Consider the following 22,472-nt stretch of genomic DNA (forward strand, 5'->3'; position numbering starts at 1 on the left):
ATTCACACACACACATACACACACACACACACACAAACCGGGGGGGGGGGGAAGAAGATATAACAACCACAATTATTTGAAGTTGATACAACAAGCAAACAGAAAGGACATTGTTGGGGGGGAGGGGGGGAGGGAGAAGGGAGGGAGGTTTTGGTGATGGGGAGCAATAATCAGCTACAATGTATATCGACAAAATAAAATTTAAAAAAAAATAAAAATAAAAATAAAAAATAAATAAAAATAAAAAAAAAAAAAAAAAAAAAAAAATTCTCTTTGCTTTTAAAGATTCACATTTCCTCACAACATGAACAACGAATAGAGGTAAATAGGAAATAAAAATGTTTCTTTGTTTGGAACCAGGCATATAAAACCTTTACCTAACTTTTCTATAACACAGTTGGGTGAAACATCTCCAAGTGTCTAGTAAAAATACTTTTAAAAACAATCCCCTTAACTTAATGACAAGAGCACAGGCTGGAATCAGAGAAACTTGTTCCAAGCCTTGCTCTGCAACTTAAGTTGTATAATCCTAGGCAAATTTATTATCCTCTCTGAGCCTCAATTTCCACATCTGTAAAATGGGAATAATGACATCTGCCACCAAAGGACTGTGACATTAAATGTGGAGACATATTTAATATGAAGTAGCTGGCAAAGGCATGTCCCAGGGCAGATCCTTCATGGATGGTAACTGTTGTTGTGTGTTTCCAGGGGTCCAGGCAGCACAATACAGTGTCTGGCCTATCACTCACCATTCCACTCCCTGGTCGAGGTCTTGACTGCCAGTACTGACTCTGCTCCATCAGCATACCTCCTTGTGGTATAAAACCTTTGATATATTTTAATTCCAGCAGAAGTGTTCCAGTACATCTCATCATAGTTACTCACATCACTGATGCATTTTATAGAAAAGTTTTGTCCCTCAGAAACAGAAATTGGGTCCGGGGTTATTGTTATATTGGCTGAAAGAATGCAAACAAAACAGACAAAACAAAACCAACAAGTCCAATGTTTAGTCTTTCTGGTGATACAGGCACACGAGTGAAATTTAAGCTAGAGACAGAAAAAACAGGACCGTCCTGACTCTGCTTGGGTCAACAGGAGATTGGTATCTTGCTGCTCCTGGGCTTTACTTGTTTCTAGGCTGTTCCCAGTGGTGCTCTGAACTGTATTCATTTCCATCTCATGCCTTAGGAACTCCTTCACTTCCCCTTTGTGGCTGGAATTAGCTCCTGATGATCAGCAGGGCAAAAGGTTGTAAACTTAGGAGTGTGGACTTAACCCAAGATCCCCTCCAACCTCTTCTGTGACACCTCAAGGAGAATAAATGGCTGGGTATTGTAAAAACTTCCTTCTCTACTCTTTCAAAACACATTTTGATAATACCACATATATATAAATTTCTCTCTTACCATATCTCTCCTCCATAAAAATATGAGCCCTCGAGGGCAGGCCTTTTGCTTCTGTGTCTTTGTATCCCCAGCACTTAGTGTTGGGTCTAGTACACAGTCAGTGCATAATAAGCAAAGGAGTGAATTCTGGAACTACGTTTTTAAGTAAAGGGATCACAGAGTTTATTACCCAAATAATTACATGTGGACTGTCTCATGCAAATTGTGATGTATGGGCAGCCTAACTGTAATTGCAATTATATAATTATAGTAATATAATTATTTATGTATGCAATTGTAATTAAAGCAGCTGTAAATTTACTCTTTCTGAGAAGTTCCTCATAGGCTCATGAGAAATCATTCACCAAAAATGTTAATAAGAACATTACAAATATGAAAGTGTATATGAACGTCCCACTATTTTTGCCTCTTGTTCTATCTTTCAACTTCTCTTTGAGCTTGTCTTAAATGCCATTCACTTCAGTCTTCCATAGGTGCCTTGAGCCCACTATCACTGGCCTGCTTTTCCAATCAGTGTAAAATTTTATCCTTAATCATAATGAAAAGAAATCAGAAGCCCTTCAGAAGCTGCGATTCAAATATTCAGTTGCACCCCAAAGTCACTCAAGCAAGGTATAGCGTGTGCCTCGCGTTGACCTCACTGGCTGCAGGGGTCTTGAGATGGTTCTCTAAGGTTTAGGTGTTCCTGAGAGTGGAAAGGAAAAGGCTCATGAAACCACGAATCTGGTTCTCCTCAGTCTCAGATGAGGTCCAGACAACCAGACCTATGACTTCCAGCAAAGACCAAACATGTCCCTAAGACATGCCTCATTTTTTCAGGTAAGGGCTAAGTTATAACGAACAATTTGAGGAAAGATGAGGTCATCTGAACACATTATTGCCGTAGAAGAGCTCATGGGTCTTTTGAGCAACTTGCAGTTTTCTCTAGTGAGAATGATTACGTACTCCCAGTTTTAACTCTCAGAGTTGGGTTGGTTATGTGGGCTCATATAAACCTCATTGTAATGTTTGTTAAAATGCTATGTCACACAATAGCAGCAAACATGGACGAGAGTATCAAGTACAGCCTATATCAGTCCTTTCTCTAAGTTGTTCAAAAAGGGTCTGATGACTTATCTAAATAGCTCATTTTTGTAAGACAGGTGGAAAAACAAGTTTGAATGCCCCATTTTTGCAGATGGGGTGCAACTATAATGCTTTATGATATGAGGAGAAGTGATAATTTTAAGAGGCCCAATTTAACTGAATTGAGAAATTAAAAAACACTTGTTTCAACTGTAAAAATAACCACAATGTATTAGATTTTTAAAGCTTTCTGCAGCACTATCTATATATAGGATAGGTGAAATGGGATAGGAGGGACGATGGAGGGAGTTGAGGGGCAGTGGGGGACTGAGCCAGTCTATTGGATTGTCTTTTTTTTTTTTTTTTTTTTTGGCAGTTGGCAGGTATGTATCAGGATCCAAATCCTTGACCAATTGAGCCAACTGGCCAGCCACAAGGCTGTTGGAATTTAAGAAAGGGAGAGTGGGATTGTGGGAGGAAAAATGGGGAAATTAGGGGCTTTGTCCTCATTATAGATTCACTGATAATAGGACTCACCTGAGTGGGAAACTCTTTTTCCTAGCCCGCCTTCTGCCTTACCAGTGCAATGCCACCAGTTCCTTCTCTGAAGCCTCCGTTTCCTACCCTTACCCTTCCTGATTTTGAAAAGACTCCATCCAAAGTTAAATGGCAGAGAGGGAACTCCTCTTCTATCTCCCACTGTGTGATTTGCCCCGACCACATCCCACTCCCAGAGAAGGCCCTGCTTTGTTTTTCTCATAGATATTCCCAGCTGATTGGCAGCCCTTACTTAGGGTGCAACATATGCATGACTAAAGATTTTAGTGAAAGAGTCCTTACCCACAGAGATAAATGTCACTTCTATGTTCTTACTGCCTCTGGCTCCGCGGATGCTGATGAACTCACAAGTGTAGACAACTGTTGTTCCAGATGACCCACTCGGGCATTGGGTTCCATCAGCCTTGAGGATGTAATTGCTGCAGCTAGAATCTATGTCTGTTTCAGCGTTTCCTGCAATGACATAATTGATTCTTTTGCTGTCACAGTTAGTAACTCTCTGATTTAGTAGCAAAGAGGCCGAATCAGTAAAAAAGAGTTACTCTTTAAATAGAGTTCTTCTCTTCGAATGGAGAGACAAGATAGTGGTCAGGTCTGCAAACTCTGAATCCAGGTTGCCTGGCTTCCCAAACTATACCACGTAACTAGCAGGGTATTGTTGAGAAAGTCACTTAACTGTTCTGTGTCTCAGTTTCTCTGGATGTAAAATAGGGATGAGTAATAATAGCTACTGGACTGTAGCCAGGTTCAATGAGATTATATGTTTAAACACTTAGAACAATGCCCGGCTGGAGTCTGACCCTAACAAAGACCATTAGTGATGGTCACTGTAATGAGAAAAATACAAAAGAGGAGCAAGGTGTTTGGGTATAATTTTAACTGAAAGGAAAAAATATGTCAGATTATTTGGACTACTATTATTACTGAAAAAAGGATAGATAATGGGACATCTGATATTCCTATGACTTAAGAAGCATTTTTTATAGTTTGCTCCCACTTTAAGTCTCTATGTTTTAGTGGAAGCTTCAATTTCATGCTTTTTCAGTTACCAGCAGTTTCTCATTTAAAACAGCTCCCTTTCCATACCTTCCTTTCCCTTTCCAGAACTGTCACACTCTCCAAGCCACCTTTGCCTCTGGCCTAGGTTTCTACTTTCTACCTTGTGGCTGATTTTTCCTACTCCAGTCCCTCCGTTCTCTCTCCTCCCAGAGAGGGGGCAGCCAGGAGAAGAGGAAGAGGGGCAGGGAGCCAGAGCAGAGGCTAAATTCATCAGAGAAATGACTGTGCAGGTCCCCAGGCAGCCACCGCTGTGGCAGGAAATCCATTGTTCTGTAGTCAGCTCACTCTGGGCATCGGGAATGCCTGAAGAAGTGGTCGCAGTAGCGAGGTCTCTGAGCATCTGCAATGCACACTTCCTGGTTCCTCTGCCAGAGGGCAAGGGTGTTCACCTCTCAGAGTCCAAAGCTCCTAAGTCAGTACCAGGGGAGTTGTGCAAGGCCTTTTTCCCATCTGGCAGTTCCTTCAGGATGCCTACACCTCCTCTTCCTTAAAAATTAGGGAAGTGACTAAATAAATGTCCCATGTGTCAATATTTTCAACAGTTACCAGATGCCTTTCCCATTCTTCTGAGTACAGTAAAGTCAAATACAAATGCTGCAGGTGAAATGTGCTTTGCAAAATAGATGTGCTCAGGAAAATTGGCATGTAAATTGATCATTTTATTTTATAATTTAATATGGTTCAATAGCAAAGGCTTTGTAAAATAAAGGCTTATTGCACTAATGAGTTTCATGGTAAAGCCATATTTTACTTTAAAGATGAGCACATAATACTGTTGTTTTTTAAGAGATGAACTGAATTTTGTTCTGAGTGGTAGAAAACAGTCTTCTTCAGCCCAAACTGGCTTCACTTCAGACCAGCTGGCTCCAGGGCTGGCTCACCAGGCCTGGGTAATATGATTTGGCCGAGACAAACACTGGTCGTGTGAGACAAGATCTGCGGTGAGTCCCAATTCTTTCTTTTCTTTCTATATTGTGGCATATTTGGATAAATCATTTAACTTGGACCTCGATTTCCTTATTTGCAAATTGGAGATAAAAATGCTAGCTTCAAATTGTGCTCAAGTTTAAATATGATTAAAAGCGATAACGTATTTCTCAAAAGCAGGTTAAGTAAAAAATGTTACACAAAACAGAGTTTAATTTATTATTTTTATCATCATTCATCAGTATAAACTGGAAGGTAGAGAATTTCAGGTAAGATCTTGGGTCTAAAACAAAAGCAAAAAGGATTAGAAACTGACATAAAACAATTAAGAGACTAACAGGTCTACAAAGATAGATATAAAGCCAGAGACTCAGAGATAGAAAATATTGAGGTAAGCGTGGATACAAAGGCAGAAAAGTGAGGACAGACACCAAGAGAAGAGAGACACAGAAGTGAGAAGGTCCAAGTCAGACTTCAATAAAAAGTCAATGATGAGACTTCCAGTCAAGATGGTGGAATAGACGGTCCCCAGCGTCACTCTCTCCCCCAAATCAACAAATTTACAACTAAAAAAATGTCCAAGCTGGGGCCGCTGGAGCTCAGGTAAAGAGAAGGGGAGACCTATGGAACTCACAAAGGCAGGAGAAGCCACGAAGAGAGAAAGAAAAAAACTGCTCTAAGCGTTTCGGCTGCAGCAGCTTTAATGCTGGAGCACATGGAGCAGGAGCCGGCAGAAGCCGCGGCTGTGCCCTTTAGATGGAATCACTTGGAGGCGGAAGGGGAGAAGAGGACTTTGGCGGCCCCCAGGAAAGCAAGACCACTAACAGGGTTCCCGTGGACCCACACAGGAGTGAGGAGCCAGAACAGCTGAGAAAGGGAGCCATTCAGAGGCCAGTGAGTCATCACAAGGGACCAGGCAGGGCCCGTCCAATGGGAAGTGTTTAGAGCACAGACGGTGGGGGGATGGGCCCACCGGGAGAACACTGGGACACAGCAAGGACAGCAAATCTGCCCCCACTCAGCCCAGGACCACTCAGAGGAGACTGGTCGGGGATGCAGAATTGCACAGGGTGCAGTTTGATAAAAGACTCAGGCCTACATCAGCGTTTCTACACAACCCAGATGCACCAGGTCTCTGGAGAGCCAGAAGTACCTATAAGGTCAACCATTAAACCCTGAGCTGCACAAAAAGCCTTCCCTAGGGAAACATCAGCAAAACAGCAATGTAGTTCAACCACACAGCTCAAGTACTGGTTCCCACAGGAAGTTCCCCTGTTTTAAAAGCAAGCAAAGGACAAAAACTTAGTTCCGGCCCAGGCACACCATGAATTCCTTGGGGTCCACCAGGGGACATGAGGTATGGAGCCAGGGGCAGGACCCCCACCCATAACCACTCACACCACCAGCACCTCAGGGCCCCACCTGGGAACCCAAGGATTGGGGCTAAGGACCAGACCCCACTCCCACATACAGGCATACCACCAATGCCTAGGGGCCCACCCAGGGACCTGAGCCTAGCAGCCAGGGATTGAACCCCCTTCCCACAACCAGGCATGCTGTGACAGTGCCTCAGGTCCCCACCTGGGGGCCCAAGGCATGGAGAAGGGAACTGGACCTCCCTCCCACAACCAGGCACACCACGCCAGCACCTCGCGGTCTGCCCAAGGACCCGAGGCATGGAGAAGGGGACCAGATCCCCCTCCCACAACCAGGCACACGGCACTTGCACCTTGGGGTCCACCTGGGGACCTAAAGCATGGAGAAGGGGACCAGAACCCCTCCCACAACTATGCACCCCACGCCAGTGCCTTGGGGACAGCCCAGGGAGCTGAGGCATGGAAAATAGGACTGGACCCTCTTCCCACAACCAGGCACACCATGCCAGTGCCTCAAGGCCAGACTGGGGACCCAGGGCATAGAGAAGGGGACCAGATATCCCTCCTACCACCAGATACCCCATGCCAGTGCTTTGGGGCCTACCCTGGGACCCGGGGCATGGAGAAGGGGACTGGACTCCCCTCCCACAACCAGGCTCACCATGCCAGCACCTCGGGGCCTGCTCAGGGACATGGGGTAAGGAGCTGGGACCAAATCCACCCTCCCACAACCAGGCATGCAAGGTCAGCGCATCAGGGCCCGCCCAGGGGCCTAAGGCATGGAGAAGGGGACCAAACCTCCCTCCCACAACCAGGCACGCTGTGCCAGCACTTTGGGGCCCACTCAGGGACCCAGAGGAAGGAGAAGGGGACTGGACCCCCCTCCCACAACCAGGCACACCACACCAGTGCCTCAGGGCCAGCCTGGGGACCTGGGGTATGGAGAAGGGGACCAGATCTCTCTCCTACCACCAAGCACACTGCACCAATGCCTCGGGTCTGCCCATGGACATGAGGCATGGAGAAGAGGACCGGACTCCCCTCCCATAACCAGGCACAACGTGCCAGTGCCTTGGGACCCACTTGGTGACCCAGGGCATGGAACTGACACTCTCCACAACCAGGCACACTGCCAGCACCACAGAGCAGGACAAAAATATCTCCTTCATGTGGGTGGCCCACCATACCTAGCACAATAACCATGGCTGCCACAAAGGCAGCTAGATGCCACAACCACCACACAGATGGTCCACCAGCCACTGGAGTGAGTTGACACAAGGAGAGTCACCAGCAAAGATAAAGAAAGGAGGAGGATGTCTGTCTCCACAGAGCCCATTTCATAGTGATGGAAGAGACATCTGCTCTATGATAGTATTGGGGAACCTGATCACACCTCTCAGCATTGGACAGGTCATTTGGGCAGCAAATCAACAGAATAACCACTATTCTTTCAGAAGGAGAGAAGAAATCTAGGGTGATTAGAGGGGAAAGGGGAGAGAGAAAGGAAGATGAGGAGGGATTGGACAAGGGGCATAAAAATAATTATAATTTGTAACAATATATATGCTAGTAATATTGATTTGATCAACATATCTCAATGTTGAAACCAAAAAATATGTATAATCAATTTGGATTCAATAAAAATTAAAATTAAAAAAAGAAAATTGAAAAAAAAAGTTGTTGATGTCATCTTTAGCTCTTTGCTGAACATAGAAACGAAGGTGGGGACAAGCTTCTCTGTAGCTGGGAAATGTCATGGACTTAAGTCACTGGGATTACTTCCTCTTGGTTCTTCTGCTGTGGACATCTTGTCTACAACCCAAGAATGACACTTGAATGCATGTAATTTTGGAGTTTTGTTCTGCAGTGGCTAAGCTGGAGCTGACATCAAAGCTCATGCTTTTTCACAGTCTCAAGTCCAGAAAAAAACAGTCATCTGACATTTCCCTCATCCCATCACATCTCCCATCTTTATTTGGCCAAGAGGCAAAAATCTACTTGCAAAGGGCTTATCCAACATTCTCACCTGGAATGCTTATTTTCCCTTCCTGCCTCCATTCTACTTTGCTCCAGTTGACATTATTCTCATAGCAGCAGTTCAGAGATACAGGATTGTTGTCACAAATCACCTTCATCTCTTCATTCGCCAAAATTCGGATGGGTGTAACATTTATTTTTTTCTTGGCCTCATATTCAAAAATATCTACTATCAGTTTGCAAACATATTCACCTGCATAGGAAACACAAAATCATTTATTATTACTACTCATATGTATTTCCTTAGATAAATGACAGTCTCATCTTATGTGTCATCATAATACTTCATGGAGCATAATTTTCAAAAGCATCTGAGACTTAGTCTAAACACTGCTAAAGGAACATTCGGGAAGTGCAGAGAGTCAATGCAGATATTTCTGATGCCGCAAGGTAAAGAGCAAAGAAACGTTTTAAGGAAATAGCAGAAATTTCAGGGACTTTGCTAGTAAGAAAAAAAGTGTAGGAATGGAAGAGGTAGGAAAAATTGGAAGATCATGGATAATTTTGGCATCTCATTTAACCCTGTGGTAAAATCTGAGTTAACAAAGAGGTGATAGGACCCATGTGTCTGCAGCGCACTTCATACAGAGAAAAAGAGATGGCCTTGTTGACATCTGGGTTACAATGGGAATTAAATTCTAGAATATGTCACATTCATCACTACTCTCAGTGAAGACTTATAGTTCTGTGGTTGCTTGGAGTTGGCAGAAGGGCAGGAAAAGGCAGAAAGGAGGGATTACAATGGAATACAAGAAAATTTAGTGGGGAGATGGATATGTTCACTATCTTGATAGCGGTGATGATTTCACAGGTGTACATGTGTCAAAACTTATTCTTTAAATATGTGCAGTTTATTATATGTCAATCCTACTTCAACAAAGCTATTTTAGATTTTTTAAAAAATCCATTAAAAATTAAATTATAAATAAAATAATATTGCATACTAAAATAAAATAACAAAAATAAATTAAATAGTTTTTAATTAATTAAAAGTTGATGCCATCGGATTCATTTCCAATTTTGTAAAGTGGAGCCAGGAGATTTCTTGAGAAGAGAAAAACACGATCTACATGTTATTTGGTTTGCTTCTTTATGAGTGCTTTGTTCCTTTTCTCACACGAGTCATTGAAGGGAAACCCACCCGCATCACTCTGAGTGATGTTGTAAATGGTGAGGTTCGACACTGAGGTCATGTTGTCGAGCACGGTGGTGTAAATTGAGAATCTGCTGCCGTTCTGGATGTCGATGTGTCCTTCTCCATAGTGCCAAGACACGTTGGAGGACATAACTTCGTTTTCACACACCAGACTTACTGTATCCCCTTCGAAGATGATTTCCGGTATGACAGAGAACTTAGTTTCATCTGGAAACCCAAAGAAAAAATGTTAGGATCCTAAAGCAAATAAATGCCATCAACACTACTCACCAGATGCCACCACCACGGGGGTTCTCAGAGGTCCCCCCAGCATCTGTGGAGCTGTGTGGGCCAGGCAACGCGTTCCCTTACTCCATCCCTGTATAGCTGGTATCTGAGGCCCAAAGAGTTACAGCCTGCCAGATATAAGGGACATAATTTCCTGTTTGAGGTCTTTGCACCATGTATCTTAACACTGAAGAGTTCTTAATGGTTGTAATGGGATCCCAAAGCTATTTTCAATATTCAAAAAAGTCTGGTAGAAAATTGCATATTTGCTTATGAAAAAGCCACATAAGCTAACTCAAACATCAAGTTTCTTTGTTACTGACTGGAATAACGTCAGCTGATTTTTACCAAAAACTGATTATCTTGTGCTCGCCGACAGCTCTGACCTAAGTCTCTAATGAGTTATAACTTGGAAAACAAGTTAATTATTGATAATAAATAAAGTCTGTTTGGGATGGGAAATAAGAATTTTTTTAAGACCAAACACCCATGGACCCTGAAGAGTGGGAGCTGTATAGACAGACAGGCCTAGATTTGTTCTGTCCCACATGGAACTGTATGGCCCTGGGAACTTGTGTAGCCAAAATGAGCCTCAGCTCCTTTGTCTGGAAAACAGGAGAAGTGAGAACGACCTTGGAAGGTGACTTGGGGAAACCACAGCTATTGTTGTTTTGGCAGTAAATACAGGAGAACCACTGCATTAAGTCATTTCACTGATAAAAATAAAAATACAACATTGGTTATTTTTGAATGTGTTTTATGAACATCCTTTGCTAACACATGTAGTTTTTTCCTCTCTAAATTGTATTTCTTGTCTGATGTCCTTCATGAGTTGTGTTTCTTGAGGGAATCAGAGGATCTGGGATTAGGAGACTCTGCAGGGCCTCTCTTGCATGGGGCTTTATGCTTGGGCCAGACCTTCCACAGTTTATAAATACAGGGATAAAACACCATAAAATTAATTTGGGGTGGTATGATGTTCTAGTCAAAATATCAAGACATGTAAATTTTTCTGATCACTTTTTTTAGACCTCCAGTTAAAATAAAATTCTAAAATAATCATTCAACTATTAGGAAGCAAGGCCATCTATGAATATTTAATATAGTGCACTGTCCCTGAAGTCACACAAACTTGTGACACTTACTATGTGTCCTTGAACAAATTATTTACCCTCTCTAAGTCTCCATTTCTTCATCTGTAAAATGGAGATAATAATATCTACCTCACTGGATATATGAAGATGAAATAGAGGTAGACACACTGGAATTAATTCAGAAAAGATGCAGTGTTGCTGTTTTTATTTCTATTGTTGTTGATAAGTAAGATTCATAGAACTGCCAGTATTACTTGGTTATATGGAATTGAACGTAAATTTATCAGAATGATTAAAGAAGGGGATGTCGTGGTTAAGGGACCTGCTGATTAATCAAACATCACAAGAGGATCAATGTATGACAAAATAAATGGAACTGTTCTGAAGATGGCTATGTGCCTTTTGCATCTCATAAAGATGGATTTAAAAATCAGTTCCTGATACCAACTCTCTTGCTCTCTTCCTCTCCCCACCTTCCAAGTACGATTATAATTTTTATAAACAATCAGTCACATGAATTTCTGGATGTCTATTTTCTGGGTTAGCAACACCCACACTATGGAGAACAGGGTGGTATCTGAGTTCCCTCATGGAGTTGCAGGTGGTAGAAATTCCTGTGTACTGGTCTCAGGCTGTGCATATCACAGAATCACATTCTGGACTTAGAAGGACATAGAGGGGTGTATGCCCTCTCCAGAGGGGCTGTTGAGTGCCATTCACAATGACTTCACTGCTCTTTGGAAGAACAAGCCATAGATAGTTTTGTGAACTATACTATAGGCAGCATGTTTCTGGACTGACAGCATGATCCATTAATCTGTGGGATACTTATTTGTTTAAATGGTTGGTGATCCTCAGTACAACTAGAATTTGGGGGGAAGAGGAATCACAAGTGAAGTTTAACTATGCTAGATACTTCTATTCTCCTATGCCTTCAGAACCAAAAATAAAAATAATTTTCCAGGGCAAAGAAAGCACATCTATTGGTTGACCAGGTGGCATTAGGGGTCAAGAAGGGCTGGCGATGCTGTGATTGCTCCTGTGTGAGCCCACACTTTTAGGCCATTTATTCCTTTTCCTTTAATTTTCTGATTTTTATTTACATTTTGCTGACTTTTTAATTTTCTTGTTTCATCTTGCCTATGTTCTAGCACTTTCTTACATCGTATATATCTCTCATGCTTTCCTTAGCTAGTTTGATCATTTTCAAGATTTTATTTTAAAAATGACCTGCTGTATAAAAACATGAGCAGAGAATGTACACAGAAAGGGGTATAAACCTGCTGTGAGGACAAACTGACACCTGAACAGGACTTTTTCCTCCAGTTGTGCCTACAACAGTCCTTTCCGTGCCCTCTCCTATGGAAGACCACTTCCATGCCTCCAAAGCGGAATTGCCTTCACTCCAGAGTTGTGGACCTCAGTTATCCAGAACACCCCCCAGCCAATTCCTTCCTGCCAAATCTCTGCCTAGCCAGCTCTCCTTACTACCCCCAAGTAACAATAGATCCACCCATCCACTAACACAACAGAGATCAACTCTGAACCCCGTCTGCAAAATGGGGGAAAATATCCAAAATCCCAGGATTTACCACTGTTACATGTAATCTAAAGCAGTGGTTCTCAAGCTTACCTGTGCATCAGAATCACCTGGAGAGCTTGTTGAAACACAAACTAGCCCTGGTAGGTCTGGGGTAGGCCCAAGAATTTGTATTTCTTTCTAACAAGTTCCCCGGTGCTACTGTGCTGCTGGTCTGGGGTCCCCACTCTGAGACCCACTGCTCTAAAACAATAACAGCCCCCTCTTTAGTATCAGTATATTTTGTGACTATCCCAACCCCAACCACAATATTAGCTGTACTTTTTAAAAAATGTTTTGGATCTGTTAATTTTTAAAACTCCACAAACCCAGATGGCTCTGTAGTCCCCTTGTAAACTCCCAGCCTTTTTCTCCCCTGCTTCCCAGGTGCAGTGACATTAGCCACGTTGGGAGGCATTGGCCTCAGGTGGGGGGATGGCACATGATCCTCTGTGCCAGGAACTGAAGCATCTCTCTTCACAGAGGACACTGTAAGGCAATTTCCTAGGCTTAAAGGTAACAACAAACACCATTACAACATCTAAATAGAACCTACATATAGGAAAACTGTAGCATCCTTTCACTTACTGCTAGTAACTGCTTGAAAGGAGTTGTTGTCAATTTTGTAGGTCTGATTGAGGTTCTGTCCGACTTGCTCATTGGCTTTCTGCATTAATGCAGGCGATGCTGTTGTAGTCCTGACTTCATATGTCACAATCACGCTTCCGGGCCTGGACGGAGACCACTCAGTTTAGTAAAGCAGTAACTGACCTGGAAGAGTCTAGATCCTTTTGGCTTATTTGCAGGGGAAAACAAAATAGCAGCAACAGCCTAGGTAGTATTACCCTCAGGGACTCACCAAAATAAACCTCTTTTCAAGCTCTAGATGAAAGCCCAAGGCAGGGCTTGCACAACTAAACATCTGCAGCCAGGTCACATAAATGAATAAAGTAGTCAGATGGGGATTAGTAAACTGAGTCATACAAGCTGGTCGTAGGGAGGCAGCTGCAATGCAGAGCCTTCCGACTGTTTTCCCATAGCCATGCTGGCCCGGGGTTACCAGATATACTGGGGAATACATGAAGCCCCAAAACATCCAGGAATGGAGGTTCCTGTATACATTCCTGGATTTTAAGATTGGCAACTAAGTCTTTGAAACACTGTGCAAACCCACTCAGGGCCGCCAGGGTATCCAGCTCCAGGGGGGGAGCCATTCACATTGTAGAATGCACCTCTATGGTCCTGACCGGCCAGCAGAATCTTCTGGTAGAAAGGCATCATTATTTCATGACATTATTTCATTTTCATATTTCTGAACTCTCTAGACTACAAACTTTGCCCATATCTTTGTTTGCAAAATTCTTGCATGCAGAGAATGATCATAAGTCTTTTTCTCTCCTTCCTTCTACACAGGTACATCTGCAAGGGGTGAGCTACTCTTCTGGGTATTTCCTTTCCCATTAAGCCCCTGCAACCTGGCATCAGTCTTCACCTCTACCCAAATGCTCCTGCTGAGCACTCAACGTGATGTCTCTAATGGGTTATTTCTCCTTCACTAATGTATTGGTCCCTGCCATCAAATAGAAATGACCAAATTATAGCATTCTTACCTGAACCCTGTCACAGTCACCTGTTTGAAGCCTGGTAAAATTCCGTAACCCTTCCGGAACTGGAAAAGAAAGCAAGACGAATGACATGGAGCAAAGTCTAGTGAGAGATAGGTCAAAAGATTTGAAACAGAGTAAAAAGTGAATATTCCTTATCACCCTGGATAAAATTTTTGTCTATGTATTTTGTTAGTGCTGGCATTAGCAGATCTTTAACGAAGTAATCCCTAACTGCCTCTGGTAGTCTGGGTTTGCTGAGAAACAGATGCTAGATTAAATGTGCAAAAAATTTACTCAGGGAAATGCTTAGGAAAGAAAATGGGGAGGGAGAGGGGAAGGCAGGGAGAGCCACAAGACCCTGAGTGCAAGAAAAAGGGAAGGTTGGGTGAATGCACCATACACGGAGCCTGGGAAGGTTCTGTAAGGCCTTCCAGAGAGCCCCGTATCTGCCAGACTCAGACCAGCTGCATTCATTCATCGTGGGCAGCAGCTGGAGCCCTTGCTCAGTTCTACTCCCTGTGGCCAGGCATCCTCCTGGCTGCAGCACAACCAGATTCCTGCAGCACTGGAGGAGCCAGTGTGGCGTCTGATGATATCTTTCCTCCACTTTGTTTCTCTGAACCCCAATTCCACAGGAAATTCTATTTGATTTAAGTTACAGTTATGGGGCTACAAAATGCAAAGCACTTTGACAGGTACCTGGGTGAGTGTGACCCAAAGGTTAATACGTGACTCTGTTTTCTTAAAAGTACGTAATTTAGCATGTGGTGTGTGTGAGGAGGGTTCTCCTGCTGTGCAGAACTATTATATGCCAGGTGTGCAAATCAGATGTCCAAGAGAAATCAGCACTTCATCATGGCACCTATGGAAAATGACAAGATCCGTGTGGCATACTGGGATAAGCAGGAGGCTGCTCACTGCCTGAGGCGGGGGCTTGGCTGCCCAGAGAGTTAAGGAAGGTCATTATCTCAGCCCAGCTGTAATCATTTGTGCCACACCAGCTGGGAAGCTCTGTTCCAAATGAGATAACTCAATCAAAGCATTTAGGTGTGGTTGAATTAATTCAATGTAAAGCACTTAGAATAGTGTCTAGCACACACTTAACATTCGTAGAATATTCTCTATTTTTACGTGAGTAAATTTAAATGTCTTGACTATGAATGCCTAGTGACCTCTAGTGTAGAGTGGTTTGAAACCCTCTGTGCTAGCCCTGGGTCAGTCTACCCAGACGAAGGTAGGGCTTTCATCTATGTGGTGTGTGTAGAACAGCAATGCACTGACTGATGCTTCTAGGCTGGGTTCTTGGGCTGCTGAATAGGACTCAGTGAATTGATGACACCAAATCTTATCTGAACTAGTTCTACCTTGGGAAGAAGTACTATGTATACGTGAAAGTGATGCCATACTGTCCCCTGAACACTGTTTGATTTGAGCACTTCTTAATTCACCGTCTCGGGTCTACATCAATAACTTCAAATCCACATTCAGAAATTCTGACAAATCCAAGCAAACTGTCCACTGTGAATACAATAGACTCAGCTCAGCTCAGTTGGTTGATTAAGATCATCCTGGGGACAAAACCTACCGCTGTTTCCAAGTCAGTCTTATAGGACCTGTAGAGGGCAGAGGAAGTATTCCTGAGGTCTTCTTGAAAGCCCACATTTAGTCTGACCGACATTCTCAGGATAAGATCTGTTGACAAACACAGGGCAATATTAAAAAATCTCAGGTTAGTGTTTGAGTACACACAGAACAGAGAAACATTTCCTTGGGCTGATGTCATATAGCTACTCAACAAATATTTAATGAACAGTTACTTACCTCCCTGGAGCTGGCAAAAAGGCCCGTTGGAAGGCAGTCCTTTAATGCAACTGCAGTGGTGCCCTGAAAGGAAGCTGCCATTCTCCTGACAAGTGAGATTACGGAGGCACTTTTCCCGAGGCCACCCATAGCCTGTCTCGCAGGAGCACCAGATTTCATTTCCAGCAGGTCTGCAGACTGTCATCAACCAGAACAGTGAGGAGAGAGAAGGTGGTCACCACCTTTGCATTTATAGACTGCAAGTATTTATACTTGTAGGAAACCCTAACTTGACTCTATATTGCCCTTCAGGAAAGTTCAGTAATGCTACACAAGACTGATGTATGCACATATGTATCACCATGCTATTATACATGACCATCTGAAAGATGAGTGCTGTGACTGTTGAGTGACTGATGACTTATCTTTTAGATGGTCATTCCTAATAGCAGATAGCCACTGGATGTCTGTGATGATAAACAGATTCCTAGACATAGATTGTATGGTAGCCAGCTTCCAAGATAGCTCCAGACCATCCCTGCCTCTAGGTATCACACCCTTCTGTGGAGCCCCGTTATATTGTGCTAAGGTTGGTCTGTGTGACCAATAGAATATGGCAGAAATGATGGTATGGCACTTCTGAAATTAGATTATAAAAATGCTGTGGCTTCCCTCTTGGTTGCTCTCTTGTGCGCTCTCTGTCTCTGTCACTGTCTCTCTCTTTCTCTGCACTCACACTGGGGGAGGCTGGCTGCCATGGCATAAAGACATCATGGAGAGATCCACATGGTGAGGAACTGAGGTCTCCAGCCAATAATTCCAGTGAGGAACTGAGGCCTGCCAACAACCACATAAATGAGTTTGGAAGTGAATTTTCCAGCCCCAGTTGAGCCTTCAGATGACCATACCTCTGGCTGATAGCTTGATTACAGCCTCATGAGAGACCCTGAGCCAGAACCACCCAGCTAAGCTGCTACCAGATTTCTGACCCTTGAAAACTCTGAGATAATACATGTTTATTGTTTTATGATCCCATTGGGGACATCAAAAAATGTCTGAAAATAAAGTGCTTTGAATCAGTTTCTAAAGCTGGACCAAAGTCACATCATTGGAAGCAATCTGTTCTGCAGATGGGTGCCCAGGCAAAATCCCACAAAGAGACTGTCAAAAGGAAAACCATCAAATAGCTGTTTCTGAAATAGGAGAGATGACCAAGTTCTAGTGACTCCTTGGACATGGGTGCAGTCCTGTGTCCTATCAGCTGGAGGTAATTTGAGGGGAGCCAACAAGAACCCCTTTGGAAAAATCTCTCTCTGGCTGACCTGAAATTCCACTGCTAAAGTGATTTTTTGGGAGGTGGGGGGGGAGGTTTGAGGACATCTAATTGGAAAATGATTACCTTGAGGAAAGTAATGCTAATGATAGAATTTGGTGGGAAATGACATCCAAGGGGAGCCATGATGGAGCTATGGCAGATTCAAGCAGCACAGATTAAGAATCAAAAATTAAAAAGCACAGACTGACATTGGGGTAGACTGTTTGAAATAGGAGAATACCAAGAAAATTTAAAAAACAAGAATTTTATTCTTGTCTTCATTTTAAAATTAAAAAACCGAACATCTTTTAGTGCTTTCCAATTTACAAAGCAATAACCTTTTATAAGATAAGGGGTAGCCCCATCTCACAGCTTCTATGGGACATCAAGTCTTGGGTGATGGTCCCCTGAGACACAGGGGGGCCAGCATGACCTTGGAAGGGAGTCAGCAATTAGAAAGTCAAATCTATGGTCTGGGAGGTTCTGCTCAATGCCTTGCTTCTGATTCTGGCATGTACCAGGTTCCTATTTCCTAACCTATGATGCCAAAGAGTATCAAACTTGCTGCTTTGTAATATCCTGAACCAGTCCTTGCAATACCTATTTATTGCCCAGGGGAAGAGGACCTAGTAGTTTGTCATGAAGGACCTGGCCATATCTTGGGACCACTTTAAGACAACCATCATACAAACCACCAAGTAAACTTTGGTCACCATTTAAAATAAGGAAATTTTGGTTGCAGAGTTTACTGAGGGTTTCATCCTGGAAAGGTTTGATGTCGTAAAATCACACATCGGGCCTGTTGAGTCATTTCACTTGCCTACTAAGTATAATTTGCTTGAATTGTAAGGAGCTCACACAGCCTTTCTCCTGATATGCCCAATCATCCATTCTAAAGCAATGGGTCTCTTACTTACCTGTTGTTACCTCCATGCTCAAAATGTTTCTAACTTGGTCAGTGTTGTTCCCTTGAATTGGAAAGCTGAGGCTGCTCAAGTAAGCTCTGACAGGCTCCAGAAAGGATGTATTTTCAAAACTGATCTCAATATCAACAGTGTACTCTTCAGCTGCAGGGCTCCTTGTGGCAACTGAAATGAAAGCATTCGAAGGCTGTGAGAACTTGTCATGGAAGATGGAGAGAGATCACGAAGGATATTTCAGCAGTTAAAGGTAACGGCAGGTACATGTGGATGCTGGGCACATCAGCCCTTAAAAATTTTTAATGAACACTTTTAGAAGAAAAAAAAAGGGTGTCTACTTACCATCAACTACCCTTCCCTGCCCTCTCCTCCCTCCTCCCCCCCAACATCCTGGTGTCCCAGGCCAAGGACGGTTGTGTGGCATATGGACTGCTATGGGACAAGAATGGAGGAAGCAGGGAGAACTAGCAGGGAGGGAGACTGACAACAGTTCAGACAATAAATGCCATGGTCCTGACTCACAGAAACAAGGCAGTGTGTTTCCCACCTTTCAGTTGACGTACGCACAGTCTAAGAGCTGAACCATGCATGGCTTGAAAATCTCCAGAAAAAGTCATCCAGTTAATTCCCTTTGCTCTCAGCCTATGCACAGAGTGTGTGCTCTCTCTTCTTTCTCTGTATTTCCAGTGTCCTGAACATGACAGGTGCTCAAAAAATTTTGACAAATTGGAACACAAAATAAAAGAGATTTTCAGCTCTTCATGGCTTTTCCAAATTGTCTCCAGATGGTTGAGTTGACTGGCTGGCACTCTAGAGGTACCTATTCCCCAAAACATAGTACTCCAGGCAGCCAAGACTATGTATATAGACAGTCTTGGAATTGTTCTTTCAAGTTTCCTACATTACATCATGTGTGTACCACCAGCGATAAGCTTCCCAAGGGCAGGAACTATTCGTTTCCTTCACTTCTCATGGCCTTACTCACTCATCTGGCACAGAGCTTGTACATGATGAATAATACATTCCCAATCAGTTCTTGTTAAACCTGTGACTCTGAGTCAAGTCACAGATTCACCTCTGTCACTGACAGTCTTTAACCCAGTCTTGGCTGGAAGCCATAAGCTCAGTTAGAAGTCAATGAAGAACCTTTGAAGAATAGGGAATTTTAACACAGATGCACTGAGAATATTTTATCTTGTCAGTCAAATGAGAAAAAGATAAGTGAATACTTGCAAAACTATTACTTTAAACTAAGCCAAATCTGAAAGTATGGTATATATTTTACCATAAAATTGAAATTTTATGTCTGTTTTCTAAAAGGGTAAAGAATTTTCCCATAACATTGTAAGGTTTGTTTTAAATGTTCCAGGGACTATTGATGTGAAACACTAAAACTGATGATTTATTATGAGAAACTCCAATTATTAAATGTTTATTGCAGAAAGCTGAAATATTTGTTCACTGAGAGTTGTAAACTATGTTTGTCTTAGAAGGCTGATTTCACCCATCAACCTTGCTGAGAATTACTTCACTCTGGCATCATTCGATTTGCTGTAATTAACTCAAACTATAAAAAAGGTCTGTGCAGATATTCTTAAAATTAGTAACGCATTTTAAGTTTTATTTTCTCCTTATAAAAATGTATTTACAAGTAAAATAAAGTGGCTTTTAAAACCCAAAGTGGAATTTCAGTCTGTCATGATACTATGACATTGCCTTGAATTTCGTGTTTTCTTTCTGATTCTCAAATGGCTCTGTGATGAAAACAAGCTTCCGGGAAGAACTGCTAATCTTCATTTGTGGAATTTTTAACTCTGAACACATTTTGTTGCCCACTGGGAACATTTGCAAAGATTGCAGCTGCATGGTATTTCAAGGTCTGCCTTAGAGCACATTCTTTTTCCTGACAAGTAATGCAGCAATGTTTATATCCTCCAGAGGATTCATTATCTCCAAGGTCCTCTTTTCTGTGGCCCATCCACCCTCCTCCCATGAATGTAAGTAGGATTTCCTGGATGGCAGCTGCTTTTTAGATGGGTAAGATCAGTAACAATACCGTATCACCCACTTCGTCATCTGTATTGTTGCAACCCAGGGTCTGATCCCAGCATAATATGAGTGCCTGCCTGGGGTCATCTCTGGCCCTGAGTCCACCTTCCTGTGCTCTTCTCAGATGTTACTGTAGAACAAGTGCATTCCTGGAAAGCACATGATGATTCCTGTATGTCATCGTTCTCCATTAAAACCAAGGCAGTTCTTCTGCTCAGATTTTACAAGGAGCTGAGCCCTAAGCATAAAGTACTAAAAGGAAAGACTCCTGTGACTTTACCAAGCTCTAGTCTGGGGGATCGTGCAACTGTCAATTTAACCTCAGCTTCTAAGGATCTCTTTCCTCATTCACATTTTATGTTCTTTAATGACTTCTACAAGAGTTTCAGAGCAACCTTCAGCCTGAGCGTCACCTCTCCCTGCAGACCAGTAAGGATGGGGGAACTCTAATGGAGAAGGAAATGCCTTTTCTTTGAGAACAGTCAATTCTTCAAAGCAGGTTCAAAAACACCACTGTAATTTAGCAGGCTATAGGCTTCAACCAGGGGAACCAAAGTAGAATCATGATGGGTTAGACCCAGAAGTCTAATTCCTGCCGGTGTTTTTAATGATCAAGCAGGTTTGAGATCTAATGTTCTAATCCAAATGAAGAAACTGAGAAGGTAATCTTGGAGAGCTGATATTAGTACCTACGCTGTTTTCCTTTTGCCTTGCTTTTTGTTTTCAGACACCTCATGCTGCTGCTTCCATGGGGGCAGACAACCGGGTAGTCTATAAGCATATTTGGTTACCATAGTTTCCCTTTTTGATACTTACTCATCCCCTCTCTCCATTGATACTGAAAGGATCCAAGGTGATGATAATTAAAGTAACCATAACAATAGCAGCTGCCATTATTCTTCACCCAGTAGGTTCTAGGGCCACGAGGACAGTAAGCATGCTTCCATTTTACAGATGGCAAATGACCCATTGTCATTCACACTCATGGATTTTTACATTATGCCTTGGTAGATGCATTCCTCCATTATTTGTTGACTTATTTGTAGTTTTACTACCTATTGAGTGCCTGTGTCCCTGGCACTATGCCAGTTGCCAGGGACATAGGGTGAATAAAAGAAGCAAAGCTCTGTCTTCATGGGTCTTTCATCATGACGCTGGAGAAAAACAGTACTTTTAAAATTTAACGTCAGGCAGTTCTATAGGGCGTGGAGAAAAATAAGGGAGGGCAAGGAAACAGAGTGATAGGGACAATAGGGGTGGTTGTTATTTTTTGTAGAAGGGTTAGAAAAGACCTTTCTAAAGCACTCAACTGTGAGCAGAGACTCAAATAAAGCGAGGGGTGAACCAGGAAGACATCCAGAGATTATCAGTCTTGGGAGAGTAAATAAGTGTGGAAGCCCCGAGTCAGCACCCCTCTTGGCTTTCCAGAAAAATAGCAAGAAGACACCCCTCTGATTTGGGCCAGACCTTCTCGTCTGGAGCCTTGAACAAGTATCATGGTCCTCAGGGCAGGCAGAACACAAAGCTGCCATTGCTGGGTTCTTTTCCCCATAATTCCCCAGGGTGGGTGCACACCTGGCTTTAAGGCAGGTCGTCCAGATGCTTAGGTGTCAGCATGACACAGAGGAGTCAGGTGAGAGGCACACTCTGCTCACTCCCCTCAGACAGGCCCAGAGTTTGGGATCCAAAATGCCCTGACTGCCCCTCCCAAACCTGAGGACTTAAGAGCCTGGGAAATTGACACTCTGTGTCCTGCTCCAGCTATAGGCGATGCAGGAGGTACAAAAGACGGTCCCCCACTTCTGTATGTGTGTCTTAGATGCCCTTCCACCCGCCTCTGCTGCCTCTGTGCCATCTGATAGTTTAATGTGTTTTCTTTTTCTCAGGCTCCTTTATCTCTGGTGGTGTTTGTCTGAATTTTTCTGGCTCACTGATGCACTGAGTGGAAGGTAGCAAATTCCAGGTGTCATCAGTGTCAAAGACAGAGGCCTATCAGCAGGCCCGGGAGGCACAAAACAACGATGATTTCCCTTCTGCTTTCCCATAAATCACTGCCAGCCACACAGCACTTATCTTAAAGAGACATTTCTGGAAAGTTGGCCACACACTGCAACAAGCAGCTGTGGGTCTTAATCACAGCTGTTTAAGCAAACAATTCTACTTTTGCCTGGCAACACTGATGGGAAGGAAGGCTTCTTGCAGTCAGAGCCTAAGCAGATGCATAATTTAATCTGCCACCTGCAGAAGAATG

General features: G+C 43.1%; 1 protein-coding gene across 3 annotated transcripts in view; it reads right to left on the reverse strand.

Moving 5' to 3' along the window:
* The window catches only part of ADGRF5 (adhesion G protein-coupled receptor F5), a 75,318-nt gene that overhangs the window by 18,568 nt on the left and 34,278 nt on the right, over positions 1-22,472 (reverse strand). For 2 of the 3 annotated variants that reach the window (XM_063097013.1, XM_063097012.1), the window contains exons 4-12: positions 18,170-18,340; positions 15,959-16,135; positions 15,723-15,829; positions 14,141-14,199; positions 13,119-13,261; positions 9,576-9,797; positions 8,424-8,627; positions 3,318-3,488; positions 753-962 (exon numbers count right to left, since the gene is read on the reverse strand). In XM_063097013.1, the coding sequence (XP_062953083.1) occupies positions 753-962; positions 3,318-3,488; positions 8,424-8,627; positions 9,576-9,797; positions 13,119-13,261; positions 14,141-14,199; positions 15,723-15,829; positions 15,959-16,135; positions 18,170-18,340 (1,464 nt within the window). Of the gene's footprint in view, positions 1-752; positions 963-3,317; positions 3,489-8,423; positions 8,628-9,575; positions 9,798-13,118; positions 13,262-14,140; positions 14,200-15,722; positions 15,830-15,958; positions 16,136-18,169; positions 18,341-18,719; positions 18,800-22,472 lie in introns of those variants that run through there. The other variant, XM_063097014.1, reaches the window with a different exon arrangement.

The sequence above is a fragment of the Cynocephalus volans genome, chromosome 5 (genome assembly GCF_027409185.1).
Source record: "Cynocephalus volans isolate mCynVol1 chromosome 5, mCynVol1.pri, whole genome shotgun sequence".
Classification (NCBI taxonomy): Eukaryota; Metazoa; Chordata; class Mammalia; order Dermoptera; family Cynocephalidae; genus Cynocephalus; species Cynocephalus volans.